Source organism: Pteropus vampyrus, unplaced genomic scaffold (assembly GCF_000151845.1).
Source record: "Pteropus vampyrus isolate Shadow unplaced genomic scaffold, Pvam_2.0 Scaffold22, whole genome shotgun sequence".
NCBI classification, from domain to species: Eukaryota; Metazoa; Chordata; class Mammalia; order Chiroptera; family Pteropodidae; genus Pteropus; species Pteropus vampyrus.
The window spans coordinates 8,910,234-8,921,046 of record NW_011888803.1 but is presented as its reverse complement, the minus strand read 5'-3'; the positions used below and the strand labels follow the sequence as shown (position 1 = coordinate 8,921,046).

General features: G+C 33.0%; 1 protein-coding gene across 1 annotated transcript in view; it reads right to left on the bottom strand.

The window, feature by feature from the left end:
- The window catches only part of CLCA1 (chloride channel accessory 1), a 29,569-nt gene extending 28,810 nt beyond the window's left edge, over positions 1–759 (bottom strand). Inside the window, exon 1 of the mRNA XM_011355586.1 lies at positions 598–759. Within this exon, the coding sequence (XP_011353888.1) occupies positions 598–759 (162 nt within the window). The remainder of the gene's footprint in view (positions 1–597) is intronic.
- Between the last annotated feature and the right edge of the window lie 10,054 nt (positions 760–10,813).

Sequence of the window (10,813 nt, the reverse complement as noted above, 5' to 3'; positions counted from 1 at the left end):
AGAAGCATCTTCTTTCCTAGTTTTTCCTTCCCCCACAGAAGTAACAAGTAAGATGAGGCCACTCAGCAACCTGAGAGAGTCCTCTGCACTAGGGCTGATAAAATGCAGTTTCCTCTCATTAAAAGGGTCAGGATTGTCAGAGATCCTGCATCCTGGGCTCCTATGTTAGGATCACAGAGAAGGGGGTTACGATTAGAATAAAAAGAGAATCTGATATGAACCAATAGTAAAATCAGGCAAAATCCTTTTTGCATTTTACAGTATCTGTCGATTGCAGCTGGCTTTGTCTTAGTGCAGAGCTGAATAATTTTAAATGAAATCATCCACTCTGTCAATAAATGTAGACATCATTTATTAAGCACCAACAATGTATGAAACTCTTAGTTATGTACATTGCATTTATTATCTTCTCTCTCAGAAGAATTCTAATGGTTAAGTGTTATGAGTTCTATTTTACAGCTGAAGAAACTGAGACTTAGACATAAAAAAATAACTTGCTAGTATCACGCAGCTGGAGTTAGAGAACTCACATTCACTCTATTACATTACACTCAATATTTTTTAAAGAAGCATGGCTAATTACCATTTTAAACTTACCTTTATATGTTGAATGAGTGTTTCATCTTCTGGCACATTAGGGTCAATTGCAATGACAATGCCTTCATAGCCATTATTATTCAGCTGAATGAGTGAATTGCTCAGGGACCCTTCCAGAAGGTGAAGGACCAAGATGAAAACAGAACTCTTAAATGACCCCATCGCTGTACATCTCCCTTTGATTATTCTCTTGAAAAATGTTGGTTTTAGAAGCATCTTTCTTTACCCTACTATATATAGACACACATTTTTCCAAGTTATCAGAAGTGGTTTATCACAGAACTTTAACCCATGACCCCAAATTGTTTCGCTATTGCGTTTGTCTCCAATATGAGGAACTGTAACAATACCTTAGTCTTAAGTTCTGTGTACTTTTAAATGTTTTATCTGAAAGGATCATTAGCCTTATCTTCACCTATGCCAGATGCTGTGAAAGAGGGTGGGGCGCCCACCTTCATTTCTCTGGAAGAACTCACAGGTGACAAGCAGCTTGACCATTGAAAGATGTTTACTTCAAATGTTTGCCTAGCTAGGTATACTGGCCCACCCAACACAACCCTCCACACCCTGCCTTTCTCAGTGGAGGCCTGGCTGTTCTGTGTATTCAATAAGTATATTCATTAAGTGTAAACAATATATCCAGTTATCTCTTATGGTGGTCACTATTTTTATCCTCATCGATCTTGACATAACCTCCATACTTCTTGGTGCTCCCTTAGACAATCCACTTGTACAAAAAGCATTAGCAAGCAGCATAGATATTGTTGAATATTTTATACTGGAGAGAAAAGGTAAAAATTTATATCTCACTGTGCAAAGCAAACCTCTTCAAGTTTCCTCATCAGACTTCTGTTTCTCTTTTCCATAGCTCTTATTGCTCAATAAAATTCAAATTAACAACATTAAATTACTTTACTGAAATTAAATATCTCTAAGAACATGAATTATGGACTGCCAGCTACTGAATAGACACTTTTAAGTTTGCCAAACCTCAGATGAAAACTCAAATTGGTCCACCACTTTCCTTTATTCAAATTACTTGAAATATCCCTTTATCTCATGACTTCATTTGATCTTCATGTGGTGGTGAACATCAGTTTCATCTTTTCTGTCCCTTTTCTTCGACCTTGGCTCATAAAAATTAAATTAGTACTAACTGCTAATAACTAGTACTTATTGCTTACGTATATAATGCTTAAGCAATCAGAAGTGAAGCATTTGAAATAGAGCAGAAGTACTCAGTTATAAAGTGGTTGTCCAGATGATCCAATAATTTATATAAAAATAATTTATTTAATGCTTATTGAATAAATGTATGCATTTATTATACATATGACATAAAAATTTTAGATTCTAAAATATCTCAAACCCCCAACTATGTGTCTTTCCTGGGTTCCCTAGAAAACAGAGCCTAAGGCAAGCCTATGTGCTATTGATTTGAGAGTTTAATCTCAGAGCAGTGAGAATAACAGAAATGGGAAATGAGTCAGGGAAAGCTGAGAAGCAATGAAAGGTCAAGTGTTGCTACCTTGGCTATTGTGGTACAATGAAGAGACTCAGCAGGTCAGCAGGTCAGCAGGTCACCCTGCTGGTGCACCTGCCCTGCCATCTGGGATGTCTCCTAACAGGCTATACAAAGAAAACATGCTTTAGAACAGTCCATTTGAGGGAGGAAGGGAAAGTGTTTTGCTACTTTTCATCTCCTGCGGGTGGTCAACTCTCCTGAACTTCCCGGCTGTGTCAACCAGCCCCTTCAACAGCTCTTGGAAAGAGAGATTCTATGCGTTGTGGTATAGGAGAAGCCAAGGATTTCAAGTGGTACCTTGCTGGCGTCTGGCAGTGGAACCACTCAGGCCTAACAAGGATTGGATGACTGAGAGGGAGCAAGTTACTGAGGGCTCCAGATTAAATGGAGTCAAGAAACTTAGGGTAGTTCAATAAGATGAGTCCAATACAACTAACTGCTTGAACTGCTCAAATCCCACTCATGTCCTTTCATCATATCTAGCTACAATATTATATACTTTGCATTTTATTCTGAGCACAAGCTGTCTCACTTTTTCCCTGAAAGTACAGATCCAGTCTTCATAGAATCTCCTTCAAAGTGGCATAATCTCCTAAAATACCTAAAACAAAAGAGTTATTGAAATAAATTGTAGTGCTTTTATAGATAACAGATAATTTATTGAATGATTTCCCACTAAATTACAATTGTGCTTTTGTTGTGAATGAGGTTCCTACAAATGTTCAGGTCTGTTTTTGGACTCTATTCTGTTGTACTGTCTATGTGACAATCTTTACCTCAATATTATATTGTCTTGATTACTGCTGCTTTGTTAAATCTCGATATCTGGTAGTGTAAACACTTTAGTTTTTCTTCAAAATAATTTTGGCAAATTTAGGTTCTCATTTCAATATAAAATTTAGAATTAGCTCATAAATTTCACCAAAAAAAAATCTGCTACATAGATTTGGATACGATTTCATTGAATTAGTTTGGGGAGAATTGGCATCTTGATAATATTGAGTCTTTCAATCTATGGACATGGCGTATCTCTTCATTTTATTTAAATGCTCTCAATTATGTTTTATAGTTTTCAAGGTGGAGGCCTTGTACATCTTTCATTAGATTTATTTCTGGGTTTTTGTGTTTTTTTGGTGTTGTTATAAATGGTGTTTTTATAAAATTTTATTTTCTAATTGGTCACTGCTAGTATATAGAAATATAATAGAGTTTTATGTATTGACCTCATAATTAGTAAGCTTGCTAAATTTACTTATTTCTAGTGCATACTTTTTCTTGGATTTTATGTTTTTAATCATGTAATGTGTGAGAAATAATATGCTTACTTCTTTCTTTCCAATCGTACAACTTCTATTTTATTTTCTTATTACACTAGCTCTCACTACCTGAAATTTTTGAATGCAGGTGGAGAGGATCATATCTTTTTTCTTGTTTTCAGTCCCAGATTGAAAAGCATTCTGTATTTTACTATTAAATATGCTATTATCTAGAGATGTTTTATAGATATCATTATCAGATTAAGAAAGTCTTCTTCTATTCCTAGTTTGCTAAGAGGTTTCTTTTTTTTTTTTAAAGCATAAATAGGTGTTGAATTTTATTAAATGCTTTTTATGCATCCATTGACGTTATCATGTGAATTTTCTTTTTTGTTCTAGTAATGCGGTGACTTATTTTACGAAATCAACCTTTCATTCCTAGAATAAATCCTATTTCATCATGATGTGATATCTTTTTCAATTTACTAATGTTTTGTTTAGGATTTTTGCACCTATGTTCATGGGAGAGATTTTTCTTACTTTTCCTTTCTTGTAATGTCCTTGCCAGGTGTTAATACCAAGGCTGTCTGACCTCATAAAATAAGTTAGGAAGTCTTTCCTCTTTTTCTATTCTCTGGAACAGTTTGTTTAAAACTGATATTATTTCCTCCTTAAATTTCCTTTCTGACTATTGCTTTAGCTTCCTCGTATAAGTTTTGATATGCCATATTTTAATTATCATTTAATTCCAAATATTTTCTAACTTCCTTCTTGAGTTCTTTTTTTCAGCATATGGGCTTACAGAAGTGTTTTGCTTTCGGAGATTCTCTTGTTAATCTATTATTGATTTCCAGTTTAATTCAAAGGTAGTCAGAAAACACACTCTAAGATTTAGATCCTTTGAAACTTGAGACTTGCTTTTTGCCTCAGTTTATGGGTCTACTTTGGTAAAATTTTCCATGTGCTTTTGAGAAAAAAATATATATTCTGTAGTTGATGAGTATAGTGTTCTATATAAGTTAAGCCAAGTTGTTTAGTTATGTGATTCAAATCTCTATTTTTACCATTTCTTGTCTGCTTGTTCTTTTATTTACTGAGAGAGCTGTGTTTAATTCTACAATTATGTTTGTGAATTTTTCTATTTCTTTTTTTTAGTTCTATCAACTCTTGCTTTATATATTTAATGCTATGTTTTTGGTGCATGCAAATTTAGGATTGTTATATAATTATCATTACAAAAATGTCTTTTCTATCTCTAATAGGATCACTTGCATCAAATCTACTTTTTAGGATTTGGTAACTATGGTAAACTGGTTTTTTTAAAGATTGAAAAATTAAAACAAAACAAAAAAATACAACACAGCTAACACAATGCCTGGCACATAGAATTTATTAAGTAAACAAAATATCTTTACATTTCTCCTTCCCTCCCACTTACACAAACCTTCGTCTTGGAGGGAGAGATAGAAGAGGTGTTAACAAGATGGAGAAAGCTGGGGCTTTACACTAAATGGCATCAAGTAAGAATGACCAAAGAATATTTTAAGGACATTGATGTTTAAGAATCAATTTTAAGCTGTTTGCTATGCAGTACTTCAGTATGACTCCTGCTTTTAACCTCAATTCATGACTTCCTTTAGCAATGGTAATAAGGCTATGAGGAAACAAGTATTTATATAATATTGATGAGAGAAAAATTGATACAAATATTTTAGAGAGAAATATTCATCAAAATTTAAGAGTGAGCATCTTTTAACATAGCAATTCCACTTTTAGGAATTTACCCTGCAGATATACTCGCACAGGTGCGCAAAATTACATACAGGAGGAACAAACTCACACAGATATATATGATTATATGTACAAGGGTATTATAATTTGTCCCTCAAAGCCTACTTTGTAATAGCAAGAAACTGAATTACCCAAATGTCTATTAATAAAGAAATAAATAAGCTTATTTATTATCTATTTTATATGTCACATCTTACTTAAACATTTGTACTTTTTATAATAGTATTACTTTTGTAATTGAAATAAATTTATACATAAAAATAAAAATATTAGACTAAAGACTATCAATTTGAAATCCTAACATATTATCATAAGAGTGGTAGTCCTGTCTTCTCTACTCTTAATTTCTATTCTTTATTTTTTTTTTTTACTTTATTTTTTCATTTCATTCTCTTTTTTCGCTTTTATCTTCTTCAGACTTTTGCTTCTTCTTTCCTATATTGGGGTGAAGTAAGGTCATGTCAATTTTAAGAAAGGTTTCTTTTAGATGTTTGTTCATTTATATTGCTTCGGTTCCGCAGAGCCAGGGAGGTAAAAAGCAATTGCCCACTGTACTGGGTAGCTTCCTCCTTCTTGTTCCCTTGAGGTAATTGTTCTCAGAAAGCAGCTTTCTGATAAGACTCAGCAGCCTGTAGTGAGAGGGAGTTGGAAATAAAATTGGCCACCATCTGGGTCACTCCCCACCCATTCCAGGAACCCTCTTGCTGATAAGAACTAGGCATTCTAAGTGCAGGAAGGATTTATGGAGGGAGGCATTCTTTTTGACCTTTGGGTACCAGCTCTAATTACCTCCATGGTTACAAGCATCTGTTTCTGTGCCCTCGACTACTTCTCACTCTACCTTCATGTACCCTGTAATCTGTATCCCTAACTTTCATATCTTATTCTGTCTTTCTCTTGGCCTTATCTGTGTTTTTTTTTTTCACTTCCTATGACAAATACACAATAAATCAGATTCTCATTTCTTCAGAGACCACTATTCATTCCTCTTCCCTTCTGCTTCTACTCCCTGTATCCCTGTAATTTACATTCACAGATTGTAATACAGATCTTAACACGTAATGCAGTGTCCACTCAACTTTATATTCATTTCTCTTTATTTTTTCACCAGTCAGAATTTCTACTAGCCTTATGAATCCAGTCCTCTAATATGGACCATCTTTATTTTATTTAAAATATTTTTTTCTCAACTTTATTTAAATCAAGCTTAGTTTTGTGTGCCTTCCCATTAAGGCCCCTTTTTCTCATATTCATGTATCAAATATCCTTATGAATAAACCCTTGCTCTTCCTTTGTATAAAGCAAGGTTTCCCAATCTCGGCACTATTGACATTTTTGGCTGAGTAATTCTTTGTTGGGACTGTTCTGTGCATTGTAGAATGTTTATCAGCATCCCTAGCTTCTACCCACTAGATAACTCCCTTAGCTGTGATAATCGAAAATGTCTGCAGACATTGCCAACTGTCCCCTTAGAGGGTAAAATCATCCCTAGCTGAGAACCATTGCTATAAAGCTTGTTAATGGGTAAGGATACAAAAATTTGTTCATATTAAGTTTCTCTTGGGGTGAAATTTGTATACAATAAAATGCACCAATCAAGTGCAAACAGATAATTAATTTTGAAAAATGTATACACCCATGTAACCACCCTCTCAATCAATACATATAACATTTTAATCGTTCCAGAAAGCTCCTTTGTGCTCCTTCCAGTCAACTTTCACACTTTTGCTTTGAGGCAACCAGTGTTATGAATTTTATATCCAGAGATTAGTAGTGTTTTTGAGCTTCTTATAAATGGAATCATACAACACGTGCTCTTTAGGTTAATATAATGCTTTTGAAATTCATGTATGTTGTTGCATGTATCAGTTTGTTTCTTTCTGTTACTGAGTGGTATTTTATTGTGAATTCATTCAAATAGCAACATTTATTTTATCCATTCTGTAGATAAAAACTTGGTTGTTTACAATGTGGGGCTATTATGAGTAAAGTGGCTATAAGATTTCCTGAACAAGTCTTTTAGAGGACATACCTCTTCAACTCTCTTAAGTGGAACACTGGGTCCAGGGTTAGATATATGCATAACTCTTAAGAAATTGCCAAACAGTATTCCAAAATGGTTGCACACTCACCAGCGTAAGACAATTCCAGTTGTTCTACATCTTTGCTCACATTTCATATTGTCGGTCTTTATAATTTAGCTGTTCTAGTGGGAATGAAGAAGTATTTCATAATAGTTACCATTTTCAGTTTGTCAGTGACTGATGGTGTTGATTGCCTTCATATATGCTTATTAACATATATGTGTCAAGTGTCTGTTCAAGTCTTTTTATTACTGATTTATAATATATTTATGTATTCTGGATATGACTTCTTTGTCAGATATGTGTCGTGAATATATTCTTCCATTCTGTAGCTTGCCTTTTCATTTATTAATGGTGCCCTTTGATGAACATAAATGTTTAGTTTTAATGCAGTCCAACTTATTTTTTTATGCTTAGTGTTTCTTTTGTTCTAAAAAAATCTTTCTACACTATAGCTGTGAAGATATTATCTTATTTTTTTAGAAGTTCATATCTTAAGTCTTATATTTATATCTATGATCCATCATGAATTCCTATTTTATTAAGATAAAAATAAAATTGTTTTACCAAATATATGTTTCGTTTTCCCAACATCAGTTATCGAACAGAACTCTTTTACCCATTGAGTTGCCTTCCCCTATTGACTTGCACATGCCTTTGTAGAAAATCTATTGACCATATGGTGTCAGTCTATTTCCATAGTCTACATTTAGAGATATGTTTTGTGGCCTTGCACATGATCTAATTTGATAAATGTTACATGAGTACTTAAAAAGAATGTGTACTCTGCAGTAATTGGTTTTATAAATGTCAAGGTCAAATCCATTGATAATGTTGTTAAAATATTCTTCATTCTTACTGAGTTTTCTATCTAGATATTCTTCAGATATTGACAGTGAAAGATTTAAATCCCTAAGTTCGATTATTGATTTGTCTATCTCTAGTTCTGGCATATTTTGCTTGTTTGTTTCTGATATTTTGAAGCTCTATTAATAGGTACATGCGCATTTAAGATTCTTATATCTTCTTGAATTTATTTTTTTGCTATCATGGAATGACCCTCTTTTTCTCTCCTTTCTCAAGGTCTGTTCTGTCTTATAGTAATATACTAACACCAACTTCTTATGCTTAGTGTTTGCAAGATATATCATTTTTATTTGTTCATTTTCAACTTCTATGTCTTTATATTTAAAATGCATCTGTTTTAAGTATCACATAGTTGAGTCTTGCTTTTTTACCAGTCTGCAAATTTTCACTTTTTAGTTGAAATGTTTAGTTCATTTATCTTTAATACAGTTATCAATTTAGCCGGCTTTAGTCTACCATCTTGCTATTTGATTTCTGTTATTCCTGTTTATTCTTTGTTCCTTTATTGCTCTTTACCTGTCTCTTATGTGTTAAGTAGGTAGTTTTCGGGTAGTGTTCCATTTTATTACATTTGTTAGCTTTTTAGATACTCTACTTTATTATTGATAAGTGCCAAAGGGATTGCAATATACACCTTTAATTTATCCTAGTCTACCTTGAATTAATATTATACCACTTTATGTATAATGTAAGTAACTTTCAACAGTATAATTTTATTTGTCACCTTTCTGTTCATTCTGTTCTTATTGTGTCATGTATGTTACTTCTTTGTGATTAATACCGTAATATATTTTTTTGTGTGGGTGTTTTTGCTTTAAACAGTTAATTGCCTTTTAAAGGAATTGAGTAAAGGAAACCAACGATTTATTATATTTACCTACCTATTTACCATTTCCAGTGATCTTCCTTTCATACTATAGATCTATATTTCCACTAGACATCATTTTCCTTCAGCTTAAAAAGATTCCTTTGGTATTCTTTGCTAGTGAAAATTATTTCAGCTTTTATTTATCTACCTTCATTTTTAAAGATATTTTTGCTTAATATAAAATTCTGTGTTGACAGATTTTTCTTTTAGCACTCTAAGATGTCATTTTTTTGTCTTCTGGCCTCAATTGTTTTGAATAACAGTCATCATTTCTATGATATACTAGGTGTTATTTTTTTCATATAGATCTTATTTTAGGTTAACTGAGGATTTTACATCTGTAAGTTGATAATTTAAATCAATTTTGAAATTTTTTATCTGATAATTTTAAAATATTTTTATGCCCAATTTTTGCTTCTTCTATTTCTGGAATTGATTTACATGTACACTAGACTGCTTGATTATATCCCACGGTCCTTTTTGCTTTTCCATTTTTTTTAAACGAAATACTTCATTTGGATGCTTTCTATTTTCCTGTCTTCAAGTCATCTCATCTTTTCTTCTATAGTGTCAGTTTGTTGTGAATCCATTATGAAATTTTTTATATTTTGTATTTTTCAATTTTTAGGATTTTCATTTGTTTCTTTTTAAAGAATTTCCACATCTTTCCTGAATTTCCTCTTCTATTAATCATATACTTATCTTTTTTCTGTAATTTCTTTATAAACTCATTGTCTGCTAATCCAAAATCTGGTTAATTTTTGTATCTTCTTCTACTGACACATTTTTATTCTCATTAATTATGGGACATGTTTCCTGCTTGTTGGTGTGTCTATTAATTTTTTATTATATACTGGATGATATGTTATAGAAATTGTATAATGTTATCTTCCTCTGAGGTATGTTATAGCAGTAGTTAAATTATTGGTGAATAATCATCTTGATTCTGTGGAGACATGATTTTAGGCTTTGTCAGAGCAGATCTATTTCAGTTTTGCCCTTTGTTTTAGGATATAACTCTTAGTCTGGGGACATGGCCTTTACCCCTAATGTGGCCCTTCTGAAGTTTCAGTAGAAAAACAAGGTGCTTAACAAACTCTCTAACTTGGTTGGGGTTAAACCTTAAACTTTTTCTCCCCCAAACTGGGCAGTTGCTAAAATCTCTGTTCAGCAATTTTAGTCTCCAATCTCTTGTTTTCCATTAGATTATTTTTGCAATATAAGACCCAATCAAAGATTGAGAGGATACAGTTTTGGGAACTTTCTCTTTGGCGGTCGCTTCCTTTCTATGATTTCCTCCCCCAATTTCCAAGTGCTTTGGCACCCCAGGACTCTTACTTCTGGCTTTTTAACCTAGTAGACTGCTGTATTTTGCTTGAGTTCTATCCAGATGCTCTAAGTAAACTGGGACTGCCTTTAGGGAGAAAAGCTTTTAAAATGTGGATCTCACCTAGATTGCTTGCCTTTTTTCAAGGGTCATATCTCTTCCAGTTTCTACCTGCTTTTGTTGGTGTCCAATGCTTTCAAAGAGTGTGTTTTATATCTTTTTCCCCAAGAGTGATAACTATTATCAGCAAAAGGATTAGTTTGATATGAGCAACTCTGCCATTAGTGCAAATGGATTTGTCACATCAAGTTTTAAATGAATAATATTTTTAGAGACCAACTTTTCTAAGAACAATTACAATATAACAGAAAGCAAAGCTAAAAGCAAATTTTTTTTGGTAGACTTTCTGATACTAACATGCAGGTAAAAAGGTACTTTTGGAGCAGTCAACAGTGCATACACAAACAGCAATCAGTATATAGGCTATATCAACTCATC